At 39.0% G+C, this 23,332-nt stretch overlaps 1 protein-coding gene and 1 long non-coding RNA gene across 2 annotated transcripts in view; both read right to left on the bottom strand.

Moving 5' to 3' along the window:
* Positions 1-3,019: 3,019 nt before the first annotated feature.
* Positions 3,020-13,508, bottom strand: LOC110949970 (corticotropin-releasing factor-binding protein-like). Its single transcript, XM_022192320.2, has 7 exons — positions 13,369-13,508; positions 13,134-13,221; positions 12,179-12,336; positions 10,885-11,095; positions 9,020-9,174; positions 7,638-7,758; positions 3,020-6,944 (listed from the first exon to the last, which is right to left on the bottom strand). The coding sequence occupies exons 1-7, from the start codon at positions 13,447-13,449 to the stop codon at positions 6,790-6,792; spliced, it is 969 nt and encodes a 322-aa protein (XP_022048012.1). The 5' UTR covers positions 13,450-13,508; the 3' UTR covers positions 3,020-6,789.
* Positions 13,509-19,018: 5,510 nt separating this feature from the next.
* Positions 19,019-23,332, bottom strand: part of LOC127534722 (uncharacterized) — a 62,483-nt gene continuing 58,169 nt past the window's right edge. Inside the window, exon 3 of the long non-coding RNA XR_007943088.1 lies at positions 19,019-22,613. This is a non-coding gene — a long non-coding RNA (uncharacterized LOC127534722). The remainder of the gene's footprint in view (positions 22,614-23,332) is intronic.

The following is a 23,332-nucleotide window of genomic DNA, read 5'->3' on the forward strand; positions in this document are numbered from 1 at the left end:
ATTAGAACTGTAAGATATGCATGTTTAAATATCAGTGGGGGGTTATTTGCTTCCAATCTCACCAACTCCCAACATGAACCAAGCTGTCATGTGAAAGGATCAAGATACTTGATTGTTCTGGCTGCTCTGACATCTTAAAGCTCAGGATCATATTATTTTTGCTTTGCTGGATTATATTGTATGGGAAATTAAATTGGTTCTGTTGTATAATTCTGTAGATGAAAATATAAGCATAAGGTTTTTTATATGAGGTTTTTTTTTAACAATATGACATATCTACCTTAATGTCAGCAATTAACAGCAAGACTGTCAGTAATAAACACAGATCACAGTATTGTTTTATAATCTCCAGGATATAAATTAAAATTAATTACACAGAGAATAATGTTCACGTTAAGCAGTTGACCAGTTGAGCTTGTATTATCCTGTTATTATATCGCATTTAGCAAACTGGCAGCCACAACTATGAAAGCATATGAGTAAAAGTCTGCTCTTTTTTAATATAATAACATTGAAGGTGGCAATGGAATATTTGTGCATTCTCTCTGAAAAATACATCTAACTTCAGCGAACGGGTCTACAGTTCTGTCATGAACACCATTATACAACAAAGTACTGACCAGAGGTGGAGATGAATGCATCCTTGCTACTTACATATGACAGCTACGGATGTTTTGCGTATTAAAAATCTGAAGGCTTAAAGATGGCACCCCCTGTGGCTTCAGTATTTAAGAATCCCACCCTAAACCAGCAACCAAGTCACTCTCCCTCACTTTCTCGATATAACTGCACAAGGGTTTTCTAATCATCAGTTAGCCTTTCAACACCATTAGCTAACACAATGTAGCATTAGAACACAGGAGTGATGGTTGCTGGAAATGTTCCTCTGTACCCCTATGGAGATATTCCATTTAAAAACAGTCATTTTCAGCTAGAAGAGTCGTATACCACATTAAAAATGTCTAGACTGTATTTCTGATTAATTTAATGTTATTTTCATTGAAAAAAATGCTTTTATTTCAAAAATAAGGACACTTCTAAGTGACTCCAAACTTTTGAACGGTAGTTTAAATACACTATATATGAGAATAAATATGAACAGCATTTGCATAATTACTCTTGCTGCCAGGAAATTGAGACAAAAATTTCACCCTTTAAGTAAAAATCGGACCATAAAGCATCGGCCTGTAGCATGTTTACACTGTGGTAATTTTTTCCTTAAGGTGGCTCTGAAGCTGGAAGGCAAAGCTCTCAATTTACCACAAAGTTTGGGTTTCAAGTCTCACTTATCGCACTCTGAAAAAATGAGACCGTAGTTTCAAGTGCCCAAAACGCGTGTCCTCTGTAGGGGAGCTGTGCTAACTTTTAGCCATAGGATGAGAAACTTCAGTATCTGATGGAAGCTCAGAATAGAGCTGCTTCTCAGCATCGAAAAAAAGACAGCTGAGGTGGTTCTGGCATCTCACTAGGAGGCCTCCTGGGCACCTTTCTTTTGGAGGTTTTCCAGACAAGGTATCCCAGAACTTGCTGGAGGGATAATTAACCTCAGCTATCCTGGGAAAATTTTGGGACCGTCCAGGAAGAACTGGAAAACTTTGCCGGAGAAAAGAACATCTGGAAAGACCTGCTTGGCCAGCTGCCACTGTGACTTGAATCCCAGATAAGTGGAAGAAAATGGATGGATGGATGGATGGATGGATGGATGGATGGATGGATGGATGGATGGATGGATGGATGGATGGATGGATGGATGGATGGATGGATGGATCTGATGGCAGAGCAAGTTAATCATGAAGCTACTCAGAATATGTGACACAATTTAGTATCATTGTTATGCAAATGAAAGTTAGCATGGAAGCCACAAAACTCTTTGCAGTAGACGGTGATAGTTGATGATGAGGTCATGGGCTGGTTCTAATATACTCAAGGCAAAGATTTTAGACCCACCTCTCCGAAAATGAAGATACCCATCCAGCTTTTTGCCTAGTCTTGTCATTACTTTTTGGTTTGCTCAACAAATGGATAGCATTTTACCCTTTGAGTTGGGATGTAACTGTCTTCTAAAGGGTGATGTTTTAAAAGAAAAGCAATGACTTGATTATTCCCTCCAGCAACAACCAAAAACTGAGGGATTCCTAGACAAAACACACCGTTTCTGACACCTAAAGAAATAATGGCCATAACAAACCGGGATTACATGCAGTTAATCATAGAATATATACAATCGAGAACAGCTCTTTGGGAGGAGAAGCAGAAAATTAAAAAGACATAAAACTAAATTGTTGCGTATTCATTAACCAGTCCAGTGTGAATAAGATCTTGAATAAACATAATTTCCTCATTCTGTTGGTTCAGTGTTATTAATAACGCGAGCATGTCTCATTCTGTACAGGGTCACATATCATCCACATGGACTTGTGACCGCTTTTGACCTGACAGGTGACAAACTCATTACCAGTCAACCATCACTGGTCACTATAAATACTTTACTGACTATTGAAGACGGCTGTGCCCAGTGCTAAAAACAAATGATCACACTCTATTCCTTTCGATGGCATCCAAAAGTGCATTTCATTCTCTAATGAAGACTGAAAATTGCAACACATCGAGCGAAAAAAAGACATCCGCTGGTTAATTGAATCATCACGGCTGAACAGGTTTGAGATTAATTCCACGTAAGGAGAAGATCAAAAGCGAGCCAGTCAGAAGGATGTTGAGGGGGATAAGAGCACTGAGGCTTGTGGGATAATCCCATTAAGAGCTGCACATTCATTCAGAATGAGGATCCACAGCTGTACAGTAGAAAAGAGATTAGGGTTGAACCGTCAGTGATGGAGAGGGGTCACACACAAACCTGTAATCTCACAGTCTTAGAACATTGTGCTGTTTTATTCTGTGCTCTCTGAATTAAACCTTTTAATTATGAATTGAGAATTGATCAATCGAAGCTATTTCAGAGTTTTTTCCCTGGAACAGATTGGATTACAAAAATATGAGAAATGCATGCGTCATTGCTTAATACTGATTGCCAAGAACATATTTTAATACAGTAGAATACACATACATGTTCACATTTACACACAAGTAGAGTATCTCTTCTGACTACACTGCAATAAACGGAGCTAAAATTAGACTTTAGTCTTCTTGGAACTTGAGTTGAAGTGTCTGTTTTGAGAATATTTCTGGACGAACACGGTGAAGGAAATTCACTGTAATATCCGCTACAAAAACAAGGTCATTCGCTCAATGTCCACATGACATTAGTGATTTCACCACACAGTCTAGTCTTGTGTTTATCAAAACCACATACCACTAACAAAGAGCACAAAGAACACACCCTCTGTTGAAAATCTTGTTGTTTTTTACCCTGATAACCTGTCCAAATTATGTTGTTTTATGTGCTTGAAGACATATTATGGATGAAATAAGCAAAGAACAATACGGCTAGCATTTTCTCCTTGAAACTGCAGCATACCCATGACAACCTCAAAAACATGTATTCAGACTTCTTGAGTTTTATACGAAACAAACCTAAGGGACTAATTCTCTCAACTTGCAGGGTTGGGGTTTTATGCATCATTATCCTTCATTTTCACTGAAAAAAAACCTTCTATATATGATGTTTTGATACATAGAGATGAGTTTCTTAATTCTGGAGGCATATTTCCTACATTCTTACTTCTTATCAGGCTAGCATTTGCTACAGAACAGAAAATGAAGTAAAATTGTTGCTGTCATGAATCAAAATCTTGGACCATTGAAATTTCAAACCAGGTGATGTTGATGATTGAAAAGTTAAGGAATCACTAAAATAATAAAAATTTGAAATTGAAACAATGCAAAAGGGAAAATTCAAATTTGAAATGTAGGTTATATGGGGGCTTTTAAATAATAAGACTATTGTTGTAATTGACTTTTACTCAATTTAAGCAGATTTCAAGGGTTGTTTGTGCTGCCTGTTGATCAATGTAATCTACATGGTTGGACTAACACAAGACCAGTGACACACAGTATTTAATAATCACACCATGAACTGTCTTGTAAATGGATTTACAAATTCATGCTGGCCCCATACTGTCTCATGTGGTAATGCTCCATCACATTTAAAATCTGTTACATAGGGATTATTAAATTAAAGCTTAATTTAGAAATATATATACACACGTGGACAAAATTGTTGGTACCCCTCAGTTAAAGAAGGAAAAACCCACAATTCTCACTGAAATCACTTGAAACTCACAAAAGTAACAATAAATAAAAATTTATTGAAAATTAAATAATCAAAAACAGCCATTACTTTTGAATTGTTGATTAACATAATTATTTAAAAAAACAAACTAATGAAACAGGCCTGGACAAAAATGATGGTACCTCTATAAAAGATTGAAAACTATTTGACCAGAGTGACATGATTAACTCAGGTGTGTCATTTAATTGACATCACAGGTGTTTCCAAACTCATAATCAGTCAGTCTGCCTATTTAAAGGGAGACAAGTAGTCACCCTGCTGTTTGGTGAAAAGGTGTGTACCACACTGAACATGGACAACAGGAAGCGAAGGAGAGAATTGTCCCAGGACATCCGAAAAAAAATGATAGACAAACATCTTAAAGGTAAAGGCTATAAGACCATCTCTAAACAGCTTGAAGTTCCTGTGACAACAGTGGCTCATATTATTCAGAAGTTCAAGACCCACGGGACAGTAGCCAACCTCCCTGGACGTGGCCGCAAGAGGAAAATTGATGACAAATTGAAGAGACGGATCGTTGGAATTGTATCCAAAGAGCCCAGAGCAACCTCCAAAGAAATTAAAGGTGAACTCCAAGGCCAAGGTACATCAGTGTCAGATCGCACCATTCGTCGTTGTTTGAGCCAAAGTGGACTTCATGGGAGACGACCAAGGAGGACACCACTGCTGAAAAAAACTCATAAAAAAGCCAGACTGGAATTTGCAAAAATGCATGTTGACAAGCCACAAAGCTTCTGGGAGAATGTCCTTTGGACAGATGAGACCAAACTGGAGCTTTTTGGTAAGGCACATCAACTCTATGTTCATAGACTCAAAAACCAAGCATACGAAGAAAAGAACACTGTCCCTACGGTGAAACATGGAGGAGGCTCAGTAATGTTTTGGGGCTGCTTTGCTGCATCTGGCACAGGGTGTCTTGAAAGTGTGCAAGGTACGATGAAATCTGAAGACTATCAAGGCATTCTGGAGAGAAATGTGCTGCCTAGTGTCAGAAAGCTTGGTCTCAGTCGCAGGTCATGGGTCTTCCAACAGGACAACAATCCAAAACACACCGCCAAAAACACCCAAGAATGGCTGAGAGAAAAGCGTTGGACTATTCTAAAGTGGCCTTCTATGAGCCCAGATCTGAATCCCATTGAACATATGTAGAAGGAGCTGAAACATGCCATTTGGAGAAGACACCCATCAAACCTGAGACAACTGGAGCTGTTTGCTCATGAGGAGTGGGCCAAAATACCTGTTGACAGCTGCAGAACGCTCATTGACAAATACAGAAATCGTTTAATTGCAGTGATTGCCTCAAAAGGTTGTGCAACAAAATATTAAGTTATGGGTACCATCATTTTTGTCCAGCCCTATTTCATTAGTTTGTTTTTTTAAATAATTATGTTAATCAACAATTCAAAAGTGACGGCTGATTTTGATTATTTAATTTTCAATAAATTTTTATTTATTGTTACTTTTGTGAGTTTCAAGTGATTTCAGTGAGAATTGTGGGTTTTTCCTTCTTTAACTGAGGGGTACCAACAATTTTGTCCACGTGTGTATGTGTGTGTGTGTGTGTGTGTGTTTGTGTGTGTGTATCAAATCAAACTGCAGTATCCTTCAGAAAAATCGCATGAAGTACTCATCAAATCTTTCAGCCCTAGTCTGTGCCAAATTTCATGGCAATTCAAACCTAAGTGGCATCACATTTCTGGGTAGAAAATCAAGTTTTGAATCTTCTGGCCTATTTTAAAATCTTCTTACTCAACAATCCTGATCAAAACCAAAACTTGTTGTGCATTAGACCTGCAGGTTCAATGCACAAACAGCTTTTTTTTTTTTTTACAAAAATAATTCAATAAAATATCCACATTAAAAACACAATGCTACATACGCATGTCACTTATTGTATTACATGCTGAACAAGACTGAAATAAATTATTGTTTTCAGCTCTAAAGAGAATAGTAGTCATGTGGTTATTGGGTAAAATAGATGGCTCCCGCAGAAACACACTAGCAAACACCACGTAAATATGCAGTATTATACTATACTACTATAATGGCATTGGAGAAGGCTCAAAAACAGATTGACTTACAAAAGCAGATCTTTAAAAATGTGCTTTATCATGCAAGTCATATTTATTTTTTGAAATTATCAAGGCAATATAAAGAGAAAGATGGCAGGGATGTAAAACTGTAACTCATATTAAATAAGAACAGAGAGGTCTGAAAGGAACGTTCCTGCAAGAAATAACATGTATGACAGATTTTCATGACAAAAGACTAGAAACCAAAGTGGAAATCTACCATCACCTAGAACTCTGAAATGAAAAAAAATATATATTTTTTTAAATAAATGCACTAAGATCAAAGCTAACATGGTTAGGTCATGTAATAAAATATTTGGCAAACACAATACAAAATACTTACTGACGGCATTAGTTCAACAGGACATTTTCATTAAAGTGGCATTTTTACAGAGAGCGGGATGAGTGTGTGATTGTGTGTGAATCCTCACAAGTGTATGTTATGTGTGTGTACATCAGTGTGTGATCTCATTCTACAGAGCAGAAGTTATCCAGATTGTTCTCTCTGGTCTTGGGAAGCTCGTTCTGTTCCAGTAGTCGGTACTGGAAGGAGACACGGTTGATGTAGTTTCCACTGGAAACCAGCCTCACCACCGAGTTATCACAACCGATCTTCATCTGGGCTGAAGGGCCACCAGGACAAAAACCCAACAAGAAAAACAGATTCTTTACACTGAAGCACTTTAAGCATTGTTGCTCTCTGGACTGCCAATGTACAATGTACAAGACTAATGTTAATTTATTTATAATTGAAGCCTGTTGTTTCCTCTTTTTGCATTTAGCGTAATAAACTATGCTAAAAAAAGAATGGGACTCAAAATGTAGAAATTGTTCTTTTAAAGGTTAATTAAAGTGATTTGATCATACACTTCTAACAGAAACAATGTGGACAAGTGTTACAGCAAATAGAGGAATACATTAAAGTTTGCTTTTGTCATGTTAAACAAGAGGAATACTTGGTGAGCACACCATGTGAGATGCTATTATTTTGAAGGACTCATCTGTTGCATAATATATGATAATTAGTAAGAACACATGTATACTATATTCTGAAGCATTCTCATCATGAGATGACCATGAACATTGTGTGGGACTACAACAGGGAAGCAGGATTTAGTTTAAATGTCTTTGTCAAAACACGTGACAATAAGCTGAGTAGTTTTTAATGAAGATTAGTACAAAACCAAAAACAGTGAGACTGCATATCATAGGCTTTAAAGATAGCATAGCACAAAAAACACAATATAGTGTCCTGTAGAAGAAGTCAGATTTCCACAGTTTCATATTGGAGGTGAAATGGATTGGCGCAGACTCACCGAGCCCACTGAGGGAGAAGCAGAGGTCAGCTACAGGGAACATCTTGGAGGTGTCGACCCCATTCCCTCCCAGCAGCTCCACATAGTCACCTGACCCCGAGCAGCCCGACCACAACTGTCTCTGCAGAAAAGATCATCAAAATATTTTGATTCTGAAGTGCAGCTCAAGTCAGCACATCATTTTATCAAGTCTGAATGGGAAACTGCCACAAAATTAGATGCCTGTAGAGGGTTTTTGACCAATGGAGGTGCAAAATGTTGGCAAGCAAGTCCAAGTGTGGCTCATGTCTTGTACCTACTGCATATGAACTGTAAATACTAATATTATGGTTGCTGTTTCACCAAAAAAAGCAAAATAATGGAAATTAACTCTCATATATTATAATTTCCCTAATGAAAATGTACTTCCAAGGATTTTAATTTTTTAAATTCACGTCCTGTTTTGATATTTTATTGACATTTTTGTGTATTTAAAAAAACACAGATTTCTTATACTTGAAGAAACATGTGATGCAATACACGTTCCTGCTGGTTGAAGAGGTTTCTAGCAACTGTTGTGGCTCTTTAGCTGCTAAATGGCTCATTATATTCACCTGCTAGTTGCTAACTGTCCACTGTAAACAGCTGAGAGCAGCAAGAGTGAAGCAAAACAACAAAGTTTCAGGATTGACAATGAAACAAGCAACAAAAAAATCGGTATAAAGCTTGTAAAGGGGAGGGAAGATGTGGCTTCAACTGAATAACTATGTTGGTTCAAGACTAAAAGTAAACTCTTTTACATAATTGCTTCGTTTTCACATAATCTGTTGTTAGAAATTTGATTACAGCTGTCCTATACATTCAATATGAGAGGTTAACAATTACAAACTGTGACATTTAGTGCTCAAACAGCAGTGTGGCTCAGCAGTCTACTTGCCAAAAAAAAACACGCTGACTTTTGGACGGACTCTCCAAAACGCTGGATGACTTTCAGTGACAATATTTTCAGAAGCTCACTGCCAATATTTATTTTGTTGGCTATGCTGTAATGTCCACACATACAATATGGATAAGGTCTGATTACAGAAACAAACTTTAACTTGTTAGTAGTTTGACATTTTTGAAGTTACACTTATTCAATTTCTCGCCAAGACTTAGAAAGAAGGAGCAACAGAACTAATGACTTTCCAAAACCATTAGAGTTATTGCTGGAGCTAAAAGGTAAATCTCCTTACTGGCTTCTCTCAGAACATCACTCTCTGTTAACAACTGTTTGCAGAGACATTTGGTACTACAGTGGTCAACCTTAAAGCTGACTGTCTCAACCACACTTCTGTCTCAGCGCATTATCCTTTTTCAGTAAGAAGTGTCTTTCACAGGAGGAGGCTGTGTGTGTGTCTTACCTGTGGGCTGAGCTCATTGCTTTTGGCCTGCCCCAGGCTGAGCTCTGTCAGTCGTATCTCCACAGGGTAGATGACGGAGAAGCTGCAGTTCCTGCGCTGATGTGGCATCACCATGGTGAAGCTGCCTTCTGGGCTCTGAGACATGATGTTGCAGGCTTTGCACACAAACACACACACACGAAGAGACGTTTCAAATTCACAGTTCCCCATCAGCTGAGAAACTCATTATTGACACCTCATGTCACAAATTGGACATGATCAAGGGTGACAGCAAGGAAGGGACACAATTAGGCCTGAGCATGGGAATCTAATTCCAGATCTGATGACAAAAATAAGAAAATAATGAAATTTGAATTGATAACCGTATGGTAGAGTAAATAAGCAGCAGCAGGATTCGGAACACTTTAGTCCTGAGGTTATGTTGTTCACTTAGAAATATTTCTGAGGTGAAGGAGCAGGGTCAATTCGAGGGTTTAAAGAAGAGGTCAGTGACTTTTAATGAGCCGGAGTTTTGCTATTTTATGCTGTCTCATTTACAAAGGAACAGAATTAAAGGGAAACTTCGCTTTTTTTCAACCTGGGGTCTGTTTCCATATGTAATTTCATACATGTGAGTGATGGAGAAATGAATTTTCAACATAGCTCCAGTATTTAGCCAGGCAGGCAGCTTAGCAGCTCAGCTAGCAGCTCGGCTAGCGAAAAGTATGGGGCAAGAGGCCCCCCCGCGTCAAAGTCCGCCCTAACGTGCTTTTGCCCCACACTGACTGGCTCAGAGCTCGAGCTATCGCGCGATTTCGGAACGAGATTTGCATTCTAGCATCCTGAGATTTGGATACAGACCACAACAAAGAGCGATCGCCAGGTAATGTGGAGGTTTTCGTTCACTTCTCATCTCTAGTATGTTGTGGGACACTCATTGAGACTATCTGAGCCGGTCAGTGTGGGGCAAAAGCATGTTAGGGCAGACTTTGACGCGTGGGGGCCTCTTGCCCCATACTTTTCGCTAGCCGAGCTGCTAGCTGAGCTGCTAAGCTGCCTGCCTGGCTAAATACTGGAGCTATGTCGAAAATTCATTTCTCCATCACTCACATGTATGAAATTACATATGGAAACAGACCCCAGGTTGATAAAAACCGAAGTTCCCCTTTAATGTGACCAATATCGGCTTAAACTGTTGCCTCTCACCACCGCTTTAGCATCTTAAGCAGCGTTATACGGTTATCTACTTGTCAAATACAGGTGAAATATTTGGCCAAAAAGGGTCTACACATGTTGAAACATATTTACTGTTGCTAAAATGCGTCATGTGCACATCACATCTTTGCATGTAAATGGCCAAATTTTCCATAGTGACACAGGAGAAGCTTTAATTAGATAAACTGAAAGGCCAAGATTGAGGACAGCTGCAGGTAATCGTCAATATGTGACTAAGACGTCACACACTGGCCTGGGATTTATGCTGTTTACCTATAGATAATCCATTCAAACTCCCTTTTTAGTGTCAGTGCTCTTTCTTTGTCTCATAGCACGACAGTGATTGTTATGTTGCTTGACACAGTGTTAACACCGTGTTTGTCAAGCAGCTGGAAAACAGGTGCATCCCTCTCACGTCGCTCTCGGCCTTGATTAATGCTCGACCGAGCACAAATGTCCAGGACGAATACACATGCATGCACACAAGCAATCACCAGCAGTCATGCCCTCATTTTAAAATGCAAAAAATAAACAACACAGGTCTGACTTAGATTCAAGGTCTTTTGTTTACAATTTAAATTTCTTTTTCTGGATGTTTTATTTTGTATGGTTTTTTTTAATTATTGCTTTTAGACCATGAATTGACCTCAGGGATGTGCAGGGGAACTCACGGAAAGGGTTGTGTAGCTTTTTGACAGCAAGAGTGAAGCCACTGTCAGGGCTGTGAATGCGAAAGAAGATCATGGCAACGTTCTGAGAGGAGCGACTGGTGGCTCCTGGTGCCGTGGAGGAGCAGTAGTCTGTGTAGCGCTGGTGGAGAGGGAGGGGGTGATCTCGACTGCTGGGAAACTTCTCTCCCTTCAGAACCCACCCATCAAACATCTATAAGAGAAACATACAATATGGAGTAAATATGAACTATGACAGGTTTTTATCATAAAAAATATTCATGACAAACAAACATGTTGTGTCCTCATTCTAGTAACTTACGATTTCACTCACTCAGTGTCTTTTCAGTTAAAGATATCGTTAGCATTACTTGAGAAAAGGGTCCAAATATATGCAACTTTAACATTATTTTGGTAGAATAGAAACTTGTAGCAGGTGCAAAGATAAATAGCCAACCATGACAAACAATCAACTTATCATTTTGCGTACTAAAAGAAAAAGAAAATACCTAATAGGAAACACAAAAATACCATTTACAGGACTCTTTAAACACAGCAGAATGTGAAAAAGATGGACATTTATCACTTGACTGCTGACTTAAAATGTAGAACACTATACACTGAATAGTCACATGTTGTATTTAATTATGCTAGTTAAGATAAAGTTAACACAAGGCAGCATCACTTGTCACTCACATCGCTTTCCTTCAGCTGTACTAGTTATTATTCCAGCACCATTTACAGCACCATCTCCACTGCTGGCTTGTGAGTCATATTTAATTACAAGCATAATCCAACAATCCTATAAATATTCTGTAAATCTCATTTCTACAGATAGTGTGCTAAAATAAAATACCATGGTGCTGCTGTTTAGTGTTGAGCATTTCTCTCCTGCTAAAAGCGACTGATGTGTGCAGCTGATGTGGTATTCAGCTGCTGCTGGTTTCTAGATCCCATCTTGACCCAGACTGTCAACCCCGTCTGTATTATAAAACTCTAACATCCATCTTTTCCTCTGTCATGCCTTTTACCACTTCGGCCCACATGAAATGAAACTGGCAGGCTTGGCTTCAGAACTAAAGCCTTCTTATCCCACACTTGCTCTGGGTAATGTGACCAATGCAGATCCAGTGTGGTGTTTGGCCCTTAAACGTCGCCTTAGCCCTGTTTGGCATCATTTTAATCAAAGAGAGGAAGATGAAATAGAACTGGGGGTTTAAGTTGAAAAGCCCTGAACTTTCTGCCTTCCACTTGAGTTGGGGGGTGTGTGGGAGTTATTTCTGGTGAGTGGGCCGACCTTTATGAAGTCTCCAGCGCCGCAGTCGATGCTGACGTCAGTCAGCTCCAGACTGATAACTTCACTGGGCTCAGCGATGATGAAAGCAGCACAAGTCAGCTGTGGCCGAGACGCAACGAAGGTGAAGTAGCCATCAGTGGCCAGCATGTCCAAGCACCCTACAAACCGAATGTACCCACAGTCACGTGTCCATCACTTTAGACTTAACAGACTTTAGACATTGCGTTGACTTACATTGATTTCCTGAAGACTTCTAACCATAAATACTGCTTGCCCAACTCCAGACCTTACCCTTTACCCTGGTGTCATTGAGTGGGGGACACAGAATCTTAAAATATCTTGAAATTAAACAAAAGTGACCGTGTTTGGTCGTACTCGAATTTGGATTTAACAAAAGTAACTGTCTCTGTACTTCACAAAAACACACCCAGAAGCAACAGTTCAGTCATTATCATGTAGATGAAAATCATTAAACATTAAATGTTTCAGAAAACGTAACCTAACTTTTACCTAACTACTATAAGCCAAGTCCTCATACTAAAACTTGCTTTGTGTCCCCACTAGGAAGGCAGGTCCTCATAATATGAATATGTAAACAGGTTTAGTTCCCTGAAACACAGGTAACATATGAACATACACTCATACAAATCAACACTTTACTTGTTGAACATATAAGGGATTCAAAAAAATGTGGGATTTTAGCTTTATCTTAAAAACTGGTCACAATCTCAAAGTGATATGTGATCAGTTTTATCAGATAGTGTGCAAAAATTAAGGAACAAAATCTGCATGCATGTAAATATGTTTGCATGGATTAATAATTAATAGATTTAGTATTTAAGTAGCTGTATTGACACTGTGCAGCCAATGAATTCATCATTTAACAGACTTATAATGTCATGCAGTTTGGCAGAAGTGTTAAGTATAATCAGCTGCTGTTTAGAGCACTTCTTACTGAGAGGTCGGCGGAAAATAAAATCCTCCGATTCTCTTTTCTGGGCCAAACTGAGCAGAGAATATAATCCATCTGAAGCTTCATTGTCCTGAGCAATAAAAGAAAACAGAACAGAAACAGACCGACAGAATTCAGTTGTACTTGAAAAAAAACTTTACAGATGTCACTCCAACATGTCTGACTTAATCAATAATCCCACTTTGCTTTAGTTCAACTGTAATAATCTGGGTCGTACCTCGATGTAGCGGCTGATCCCCATCCTTGATGAAAGGGAGATGAGAAAAAGGAGCAGCTGTGTGCGCACAGTCACCGACATGCTGAAGGAGTGTTTCCTGAAGCAGAGCAGGAAAAATAACGACGCTGCTGCTGCGAGCTGGCAGCTTTTATAGCAGCACAGACGGACAGACAGACAGACAGGCCTACATCAGAGGGTAAAACACTGAGCCGAGAGGACTGACAGGGATAATGTGTGAATTAAAGCAGTTACAGCTTTTAAATATGCTTGGCGGTGGGGAAACTAATAACAGCATGTAATTCGGTTCATTTAAAGTCATACTGTAAACCAAATTCAATAAAAAAAAAACTGTTATATATGACTTAATTGTTAATGGCAACAATAGTAGGAAAAAAATCTGGGATGAACAGAAAAAAGCATGTAAATCTATTAGATGTGCTGCCTATTTTATGCCTGCTAAACTGTCAAATATATATATGACTTATGACTTATATCTTTATTTTATTTTACCCTTTTCATATAAATTTCACATAAAGTTTCGTATTCTGGTCTGATTTCTGTCAGTCATTCAGTGTAATATTGGTTCAAGACATCAAACTCAACTAATTCAATCCCAGACACCCTTTTAGATGAAGGATGAATCAGTGTTTAGGCAGTGCCAGTCATGATTCAACATCCAAAATAAGGAGTGCTTTCAGTTTAGCTTCAATGCCAGGCGTCAATGTAAATTCAATACTTCTGCCTGCAAAGCTTCACTGTTGATCCAATCATAGTTAGCATTGTGCTTGGGCACAGTCACTGACAAATGAAGCGAGAAATTTAAAATCTGCTTTTTTTAAAATTCATACATGAAATATATTGATGTTGCATACACCGTTACATGAATGTCACATCTGCTTACTTTGAAGGAGATTAAAGGTTAAACTGCTCATATGTCGGGTTCATTTCCAGCAGCAGCAGCTTCAGACCTCACCAGGCATCCAAACAAAATGACTTACAATGTCTGTGGGTGGGAAGTCAGTGAAGGATTGTGGGAGGTCAGACACTATAAAAAGCTTGTGACAACCCTTTATGAAGTTTGAATGTGAAGTCTGCAGATCATGCATCAGAGAAAAATTTTGCAGGAAAGAGGTTCTGCTGAGCTTTAACTCTCATTTGGTATCATAGTGCTTCTTTATCTGAATATCTCTACATAAACTAATAAAATCCCTTGTTAGAGAATTTCCTCAAAATGCTTTAGACTATCTTCCAGCTTTACTTAAACTCATGGATTGCTAGTTGCAGTGGGAACAGTTTTAGCTCTTCCTTTTTTCTAAACATCTGCTGTGGGTTCAGTGTTCCGTGACCTCTACATAGACTTGACCAATTTCACTGAAAGCTCTTGATTCATTGTGTTCAGCAAGACAGAAGACACATCTTTGGCAACTGCTTACTTTTTAAGACCCCGATCTGTCTCTCAGTCACTAATAGATAAATTATGGATTCAGAATTTGTTCAGTTTTTATAATGTTCTTCTTCTGCAACAAGTGTCTGAAATCAGGCAGCTTTGCAAGACTCAAACACTCGCAAATGATCAGACTGGTGGTTCTGGGATGGTGTTTTGAAGAGACATTCACACTATGACCCCTTTGCTCTGTTAATACTTGACCAGTGATGCTCCACCTGGAACATTTTCTTCTTGTGTTTTTCTGACCAGCCAGACAGATAGACAATTACAAATGCACCGCTGCATTTCCAAAAACACCCTTCAACAGAACAAGAACAAACTGTGGAGTGAGTCATATATTGCGCAACATGAAGAACAAATAGGACCAGAATGGGAGTAGGCAGGAGATAAAGGCTGAGATGTAATTCAGTTTGTAGTGACATCACAGATTCATTTAGATGAGGCTAATTTTGAGTGTCCGTGCCGCCAGTGGAAAAGGTCAAATTCAGACGTAGCTGAGTGTAAGAGATGTTTGCATGCTGTTCATACACACATCTGACGCAGCAGCTCTCACTTTCTCACATTCATCTGAAATGAGGATAAGAGACTGTGTGTGCAATTATCAGTAGCTAATGGTAGCTGGCATGTTCTCATAGTGATGAAGGTCTGTGATGTCACATGCAGGGCAACAAACAAAAAAAACCCCACATGAATGAAACTTAATAACATTTAGTCAAACAGCCCCTCAGCCTGCTGTCTTAAAACACTGCTGACCTATTCAAGGTGTATTACTTTCATTTAAAAGCCAGTAGTCAGTGATAATAATTAGTCATCTTACAGAGTCTGTGTGTTCCAGAGATGTCTGAACCTATTAGCTGTGGCCTCTCTGCTAAAGTGTGTTTCGCTAATGTGAATGACAGCAGAGGAAGAGGAAAATGTTAGAAAAATGTTACATGATGTGTGTATGTGTGCTAAGTGCTTGTCCCTTGGCGATTTCACACAAACGCTGTGATGTGTGTGATGTGGTGCCGTGATACATACTGTAATTGTTTAAATCCAATTTATTAAATGAATCAATAAAATTTTAATGAACAAGTAACCCCACAGTCTCATTATACTGCTCTAAATGACGAGCAGATATATCAATTCGCTTGATGCTGGTCTATTTGCAGATTTCATCGTCTAATCTAATCTCATATAATCGTTTCCAACCTCCTTTCCCCTATTACCACCCCCAAACCCCGACTCTTTTACTTGAAAATCCTGAATGAGTTCACAAATTAACATTCTGTGCTGCCCTGAAATGAACTGTTTGCACAAATGTGCCACAATGAAGAAATCGTTTAAAAAATGCAGACAAATGCATGAAAATTACATGAGAAAAACTGACACTGTCCTCGAGTATTACATACATAGGACATAAAAACACAGACTGACAAAAACCCAGCTGTTCAAATCAGTGAATGTTCAAATCAAGTTGGAAGCTGTCCAGGCTCTGACGCTGGTGAAAACGCATCATGAAATTCAAATCTATTTATCATAAAATTCATTCAGAAAGCATGAACGCCCTCACTATTAAAAGAAATCCAAGTAGAAGTGCCAGCTGCCTCCATCCCAACAAGACTACTACCCCATCTGGTGGCAAACAAAGGAATAGGCTTAATAATTTGGGGCTGATGAGGTTTATCTTAATGCCACATATGCATGAATAAGACTCAACTTTTCAATGGAGCTGCAGGTGAGTGTCTTCTTAAAAACGCAACAGACTGTGTGCAAGAGAATTTTCCTAGCAATGGCAAATTTGAAGGAGTGTGTCTTGAATTGTGTGTGTGAGATGATAGCCTCAGCTGGCTGGATGTGACAGTTGCCCCTCCATGTGGTCAAAGTCAAATCACAGTGATTGTTGACTCCAGACATTAGAGTCCTAACCCGGCCTTACAGCTCAGCATGCAGCCTCTTCCTGCACACCTGCTCCCTGCTGCAGATAGCACATATAGCTAAGTATTTTTTGCTCTGTTGTTCGTTGTGTGTCGCCTCTCTTTTCCACACACACACACTTCTTGTTCTTGCGGATCTGTCTGTCAACACAGCGGTCCAGCCCGGCTCTCCTCGCTGCCTGACTGACCCATTCATCTCCTGTGGGGGCTGTAATGAGCTGACCCTCCCCATTTGGACCGACCTGACAGAGAGAGATTGCTTTAAAGTCTGCATGGATTTTTCTCCCCTGTCCCCTCCTCCCCATTCCTCTCCCCTGAAAGCGGTTAATTCAGTGTGCATTAATGAGGAGCGATGGATAACACACTCTTCTTTTAATTACCTTCCAGTGGAGTTCTTCAGGGGAGGTCTGGTGACTCCCATCTGACGTCGGCCTGTTTGTTTGCTTTTGCCAGTTACAGTCTTTCATCTATTTTGTAGTCAGAATAAATTATAATGAAGCACTGATGGGTCAGAGATACTGTACATTAAGGAGACTTTAAGGAAACTTGAAATGAAAGTGGTCTTAGCTTTGCACGTATTTTCTGGTATTTTACTGGATTATTGACAAGATTGTTGGACAAACTTTGATCCTGTTAATTATTAAAAATACCTGGATATTGTTCAAAAGGTTTGCTGATGCTGAGGTATTGCACAGACCAAAATCAGCCGGTGGAATTCATTGTGACGAGCATTATGTGCTCTTTGGTATGTTTTAAAAATGCATGATTGACGATACATACAAATAATGAAAATAATTCTGCATAATAGTATAATTACAGCATGCAATGTGGAATAATTGCTCTGCAGCAACAAGGAATTGCTTTTCCCAAGGAAATACAATCAGTAAAACTAAGAGAGACTAAGATCATTGCTTAATAATAAACCCCAGCCTTGTCTATTAATGAGAAAATAGTGCAAAGTCAAAAAATCATCACTTTCCATTTTTATCCTCCATGTGTAACTGATGCAACTGGAGTCTCTCATAATGTTTCCTGTCCCCACATCTCACTCATTACTAACTCATCTGAACCCGTTCTTAAGCCCTAAAATTATAAAAGGACACTAATAATCTGTTCTGTTATAAGATGACTGCAAACTAACAAGCCACTCTCAATCAGACAAGTGGATATATAAAGATGCAAATACTTCTGCTGTTCTTGCAGTTATTGCTTTGGTGCGTAATTGCGTACCTGCCGGGTTAACAAATTAGGAGTACTTCCTGTTTTTCCAGACTGCAGTTGTGTTCTGCAAGCCACACTCCTGTTTGTACAAAGTCTCAAGAGGCTCCGATATGTCAGACATTGAACTTTGGAAATCATCTTTTCAGTTGCAAGTGGTGACTGCCTCCGATTACAGGTGCATAAAATAATAATAAAACAGCAGAGCATCAACTGCCTTTTTGCCTTTTTCTCTGAATTGCTTAATATTGTGGATGAGTGGTTTCCTCGAGCACCTGTTGGCCAACACACACGAACAGTGCACCGAGGTTGTAATGGTTTAGGTGCAGGAAGAGCCAACCATGCTATAATTGAAGTTTTTAGACTGCTCTCCCCAAAGTCCTGGCTTTAATCCTATTGAGAACCTGTAGACTGTGCTGAAGAAACAAGTCTGTGTCAAAAAGTCAACAAATTTAGTTGAACTGCACCAATTCTGTCAAGAGGGGTGTTCAAAGATACATCTAGAAGCTGGTAGACAGCTACCAAAAGGGTCTAGTTGGGGTGAAAATGGCCAAATGACATTTAACCAAATATTGTCTTTGCTGGATTTTTATTTTGACCAAACAGATTTTCTCATATTTCCAGTAGCCCTATAATGAATCTTTGAAAGAACCAAAATGCACAATTATTGCATGAGATTTAATTATTCCATTAGAGTAAATGAAGTGCTATAGGAGTAACTGGAAACCCAAGACTGCAACAATATACACAGTCTGTACAAATGTATGTAAAATTGTTGTTCATAACTGCATATGCAGAGCATTTAATGGAGCTTTTGAAAGACAAACTCTTCCTCTTTTAGATCAAATGATTTTGGTTTAGGTCAAGTGCAAATACTTTTGGCTGAGTGTGAGTAATTATAACTCCGCCTCCATGTTGTTAAGCTTTTAACCTTTTTCAAAAACAAATATATTCAAACATTATAAACATATAAAGTGTATGTTGTCTAACTGATTGATTGACTGATTTTTATTTTTCTCAAACAAGCACATACATAAAAACAAATATTATGTGTAATGGGAAAAAAAAATGGCATACTATTACAAAGTGCAAGTTCGAGAAGGGGCTAAAGGAAGCAAAGCTTATCAAGTTCAGCCCCCTCTTAGGCCATCATATAATTTCAAGATACATGATACATAATTCATAATCCATATGATCTTAGAAGGTTAAAACATTCAATTTTCATAAAAATAATTACCATATAATTTTAGTTTCCCTGGTAGAAGTTTCCTGATTCTCTGCAGCAGGTCTGCTCAGGGCAGGTGGGTGGGCCTGTGACACTGAGTAAACGTGTTCCTTCATCATTCAGCCTCCACTGTGGTCTAGCCGGTCTTATCCTGCCTAATAAACATTGATTAGTCCACATAATCAATACACTCAATGACAATGATTCAGTGCACTGCATAAATGTATTGACTGCAATCAGCTATAAACAGCAGCCCTCTTTCTTTGCATTTTCTGTGTTTTATTAGCTAAGTTTTGATGGAACAATAATTGTGCGACTCTCTGTAGAGTTAACAGACATATTTCACTATGTGATACCGAGATGAGAAATCTATTGACATCTGTCTAGTCTTTATGTTCTAAAAAAATTAATAAATAATTGTAAGAATGAATAAAAATCATTTTTTTTACAGGACTGAGATCTATCCAACAGCCACCACAAGGTGGCAATGTTTAGCTGCTGTTGGCATCAAGGTGCTGACAGCTCTTTGTTGCTTTCTTACCCTAAAGTGTTTTCACACTAAATTATTTTTTCTGCGCCTCAGCAGGGGTGAGTGAACTGAACAAAAACAATAAACATGAGTGGAAATGTGAATTTTCCATCCTTAAAATTAAATTAAAATCAGGGAATCCAAATCAGGAAAAGACACCGAAGAACTTCTGGGTATTAGAACCACAGGACTATATTTTAATACAGAACTAGTTTTGGTTTTAACCTGCCTTTTCAGGTTTAACAGGTAAAAAACAATATAACCTTTCAGTCTTGATGAGGAAACTTTTTGGGGAATACCATAACACACCTATCTGTTAATATGATTTCAAAAAGAATGCACCATGTGACAGATCATCTTTCACTTTTCAGTTGAACACAGAGAAAAAGTGCAGCAGGAAAACCCCAACGTGAGGCATGTAACTTTGCTACTCCTGGTTTCCGTGGCCATGCATGACCAGGTCATGTAATGAATGTTGATAAAGTAGAAAAGCCGGTTTAATCAGGACGGATCACTGTGCAGAGGTGGAGAATGTCAGAGAGAGCAGGCACAGCTGCTTAGTGAGAAATCCAATATTGACTGTCGGGATAAATGTCCTGCATATTCTCTCATCTGTCCCAGGGGCCGTGGTATTATGCCTCTCACGTTAGCACTCCTAATTGGATTAAAAATGGCTTGTTATTGGGAGAAAAATGACTGAGAAAACTATCATGATTATTGCCTCTCAACAATGTTGGCTCCCAGAGCTGAGGAGGTGAAGTAATTGTCATGGATCGGGAAAATGTCAAAATCAGACAGTGCCGTGGTGTTTTGCAACAAACAGCTGCTTTGATTGATTGTGTTTTAGGATCAAACTAATGTGAACAGTTCAGTGATGCATTCGCTGTCTTGCTCTGACACTATAAAGCTTCAAAGTCTAGTATTTATGGAATTTATTTACAATTTCCTTGTTTAATATTTCTCGCATTTATACTTACTAATTAGATTTCTTGGATTGTATAATCATCTTGACTGTGTGTGTGTGTGTCTGTGTGCGTGTTGGTAGGTAGACATGTAGAGTATGCTTGCAAGCATGGCTGTAATTGCATGCATGAACAGAAATGAAACAGACAAATCCATCAGACGTCCGCTGGGTTTTGGTTTGTGTACCACCAGGAGCACCCATTAACAGAAAATAAATGCTTGACGTCATAAAGCTGACAGAATCTCATTCATACTGACACTCCAGCTAAATTACACATAAAAGCACTGATAACATCATCATTAAATATTGATTTTTAAGGGTGGTTGAAACACAAAACACATCTTCACATAATATGCAGATGAGGGAAATTTGGAAGGAGCAGATTTTGGAGAAGGGTTTAAAAAAATAAAGGACCTTTTTTGGTCCGGAGGCAAAAAGACGGACCAAACGGAAGCTGAGGAAGAAAAGGAGAGAGTGAGGAAAGGGGGAGAGAGGGTGGAAAGTAGAGAGAGGTAAAGGGTTGGGGGAGTAGAAAGAGATTTAAGGCTGAGGCTCAGAGCAGATGTTAGTGTTGATGATGATGGATGTAGGTTGTTGAGATGCAGAGTTGTTATCATGAGAGGCACTCGCAGCCTCCTCACAGCACACTTTCCCCCCAGATGTCACTGTGTGTGTGTGTGTGTGTACGTTAGACACAGAGAGAAGTCAAAATGAGCAAGCCACATGCTCAAATTAGACACTAAATCTACTTCATCTACACTGTGTTTTTATGAAATTGCAGATTCAGTGTTCATTAATGGCAGAAATTTCCTCTTTGGTCGAAACTTACATCAACTACAAGTAATTGCAACAATGAACGGAAGCAATGAGATACAATAAAGGGGAGTTTAGAGGCTGATTGGCACAGATGAACCTAATGAACAACTATCTTTGACGCTCTTAGGTGCAGACACGGTGAAAAGCAACTTCCTCTAAAGGGCCTAAATTGGATTAATTTGAAGATTTTTCACCTTTATCCCACGCAGCAGAGAGGTTACATTCTCCTCCATTAAACTGAGCATCACTGGGTAACCACATATATCCGTGCAATAATCCAAATTCACCAAAAGCCACACACACACTCAGGCAGCAGGTGGTCTGTGTGTGTGTGTGAAAGGGACATGTTGAGTGGTGGTAACCTGCTCTACACTCTAACTAACCAGATAAAAGGTGCAGGACAGAAACACGTCGGTAATTGATTGCTAATTAGTTCTTTTGTTGTCGTCCATTGTGTCCTGACAGAGCTTTGCCCCAGGCTGTCTATTCACACACAGGCTCTGTGGCCTCGCAGCAGGGAAATAAGCATAGTGAGTCCTTAATGAGACACACTGATGCAACCCCAGAAGCTGCTTCACAAACCCTCTGTAATGGAACTCCTAGGTGCAAATGCAGAAGGTTTGACAGTGTGAAATTTGGAATTTTACATTTGGCTATAGGTGAGATTAAGTTTTTTGCATTTGTGAGCATCAGAAAAGCCCCTCGCCCCCTTCTTTTGCTTTACAGTATGTGTTGCAGCAGACTATGTGCCATTTCTACTAAGTTGCTATACCCACATCTCTCTCCCTCTCTCATCAGTGCATGAGAAATTACCTAATGAGGAATGGGTCGCACATTTCCACAAACTCATTAACCCGCGAGCGAGTGAGACTAATTGCAGCGTTTGGGTAATGTGATTTCACATCTGTTACTGCAGCCCAGGACACAGTAGTCAGCACAGGGGCCGGATCTGGTGGGCTGAGCCACGCATAGAGCTAGATGTACCAGAACAACAGGAGCGCCGCTGCAGCTCCTCCAGCCGGGATGGGTGGAGCAGCAGTCAGTCTGGCTGGTTGATCAGCTGTCATGCAGTATCTTGTAATTGCATGCCTCTGGAGGAAGGAAGGAAGGGTGGGCATCCTGCATTTATTCTGAAAAAAAGAAGAAAAAAATGTTGAGTCCTGCTAGGATGGGTAATGCAAAAATCAGATATACAAGATAAAGCAGCAACGGCTGGGAGTTATAATGCAATTTGTTGATAAATTTCAAAAATAAAAGTGGCATTGATCAGTTTTTTTATGTGTTTTCAAGATGACAATTTATTTTGAAATGCAACATGAAACAGAAAAGGCTAGTCACTTCTTTTCTATTAATAAATTGGTGCAACATCCATTTATATGTCTGATTTACACTAGTAATGGATTACACCATTTCCCTGCAATATTGAGTGTCAACTTTTTAAACCAACTTATCTATTTTTTTTCTAAATACATAATGAACTGACTGTAAATTTATGCAAGTAAAAGTGATTTTCAGTTATGAGGTTCTCCTTTCCTGTCGAGTTATTTCTACTTTTCTCCCAACCTGCAAAATAACAGTCTGAGCTATCATTGAATCAGCATGTAAATATAATTGCTTTGTAATTTTTGTGCTACACAGCAAACTTCCAAATAGCACAGTAAATAATGACAATTTTTTTTTTTTTTATTGTATGTTGGAGAACTTCAGACTACTTCATTCAAGCTAATTATCTGCAAGACTATCGCAGAAACATGAGGTTTCTCTCTTTTACACACACACACACACAAATGTGAAAACACAAAGAGGAATAAATTAATTTTTCAGGGTCTTGACTTGGGTTGGTATTTTC

Source organism: Acanthochromis polyacanthus, chromosome 7 (assembly GCF_021347895.1).
Source record: "Acanthochromis polyacanthus isolate Apoly-LR-REF ecotype Palm Island chromosome 7, KAUST_Apoly_ChrSc, whole genome shotgun sequence".
Classification (NCBI taxonomy): Eukaryota; Metazoa; Chordata; class Actinopteri; family Pomacentridae; genus Acanthochromis; species Acanthochromis polyacanthus.

What these genes read in the sequence shown, in the direction of transcription:
- LOC110949970 (XM_022192320.2), bottom strand. Translation starts at nt 13,449, where the DNA reads ATGTCGGTGACTGTGCGCACACAGCTGCTCCTTTTTCTCATCTCCCTT. An exon ending in TATTTTCCGCCGACCTCTCA is followed by an intron (nt 12,337 to 13,133) that starts GTAAGAAGTGCT and finishes TTCGGTTTGTAG; the next exon opens with GGTGCTTGGACATGCTGGCC. An exon ending in GCGCTGGAGACTTCATAAAG is followed by an intron (nt 11,096 to 12,178) that starts GTCGGCCCACTC and finishes TTTCTCTTATAG; the next exon opens with ATGTTTGATGGGTGGGTTCT.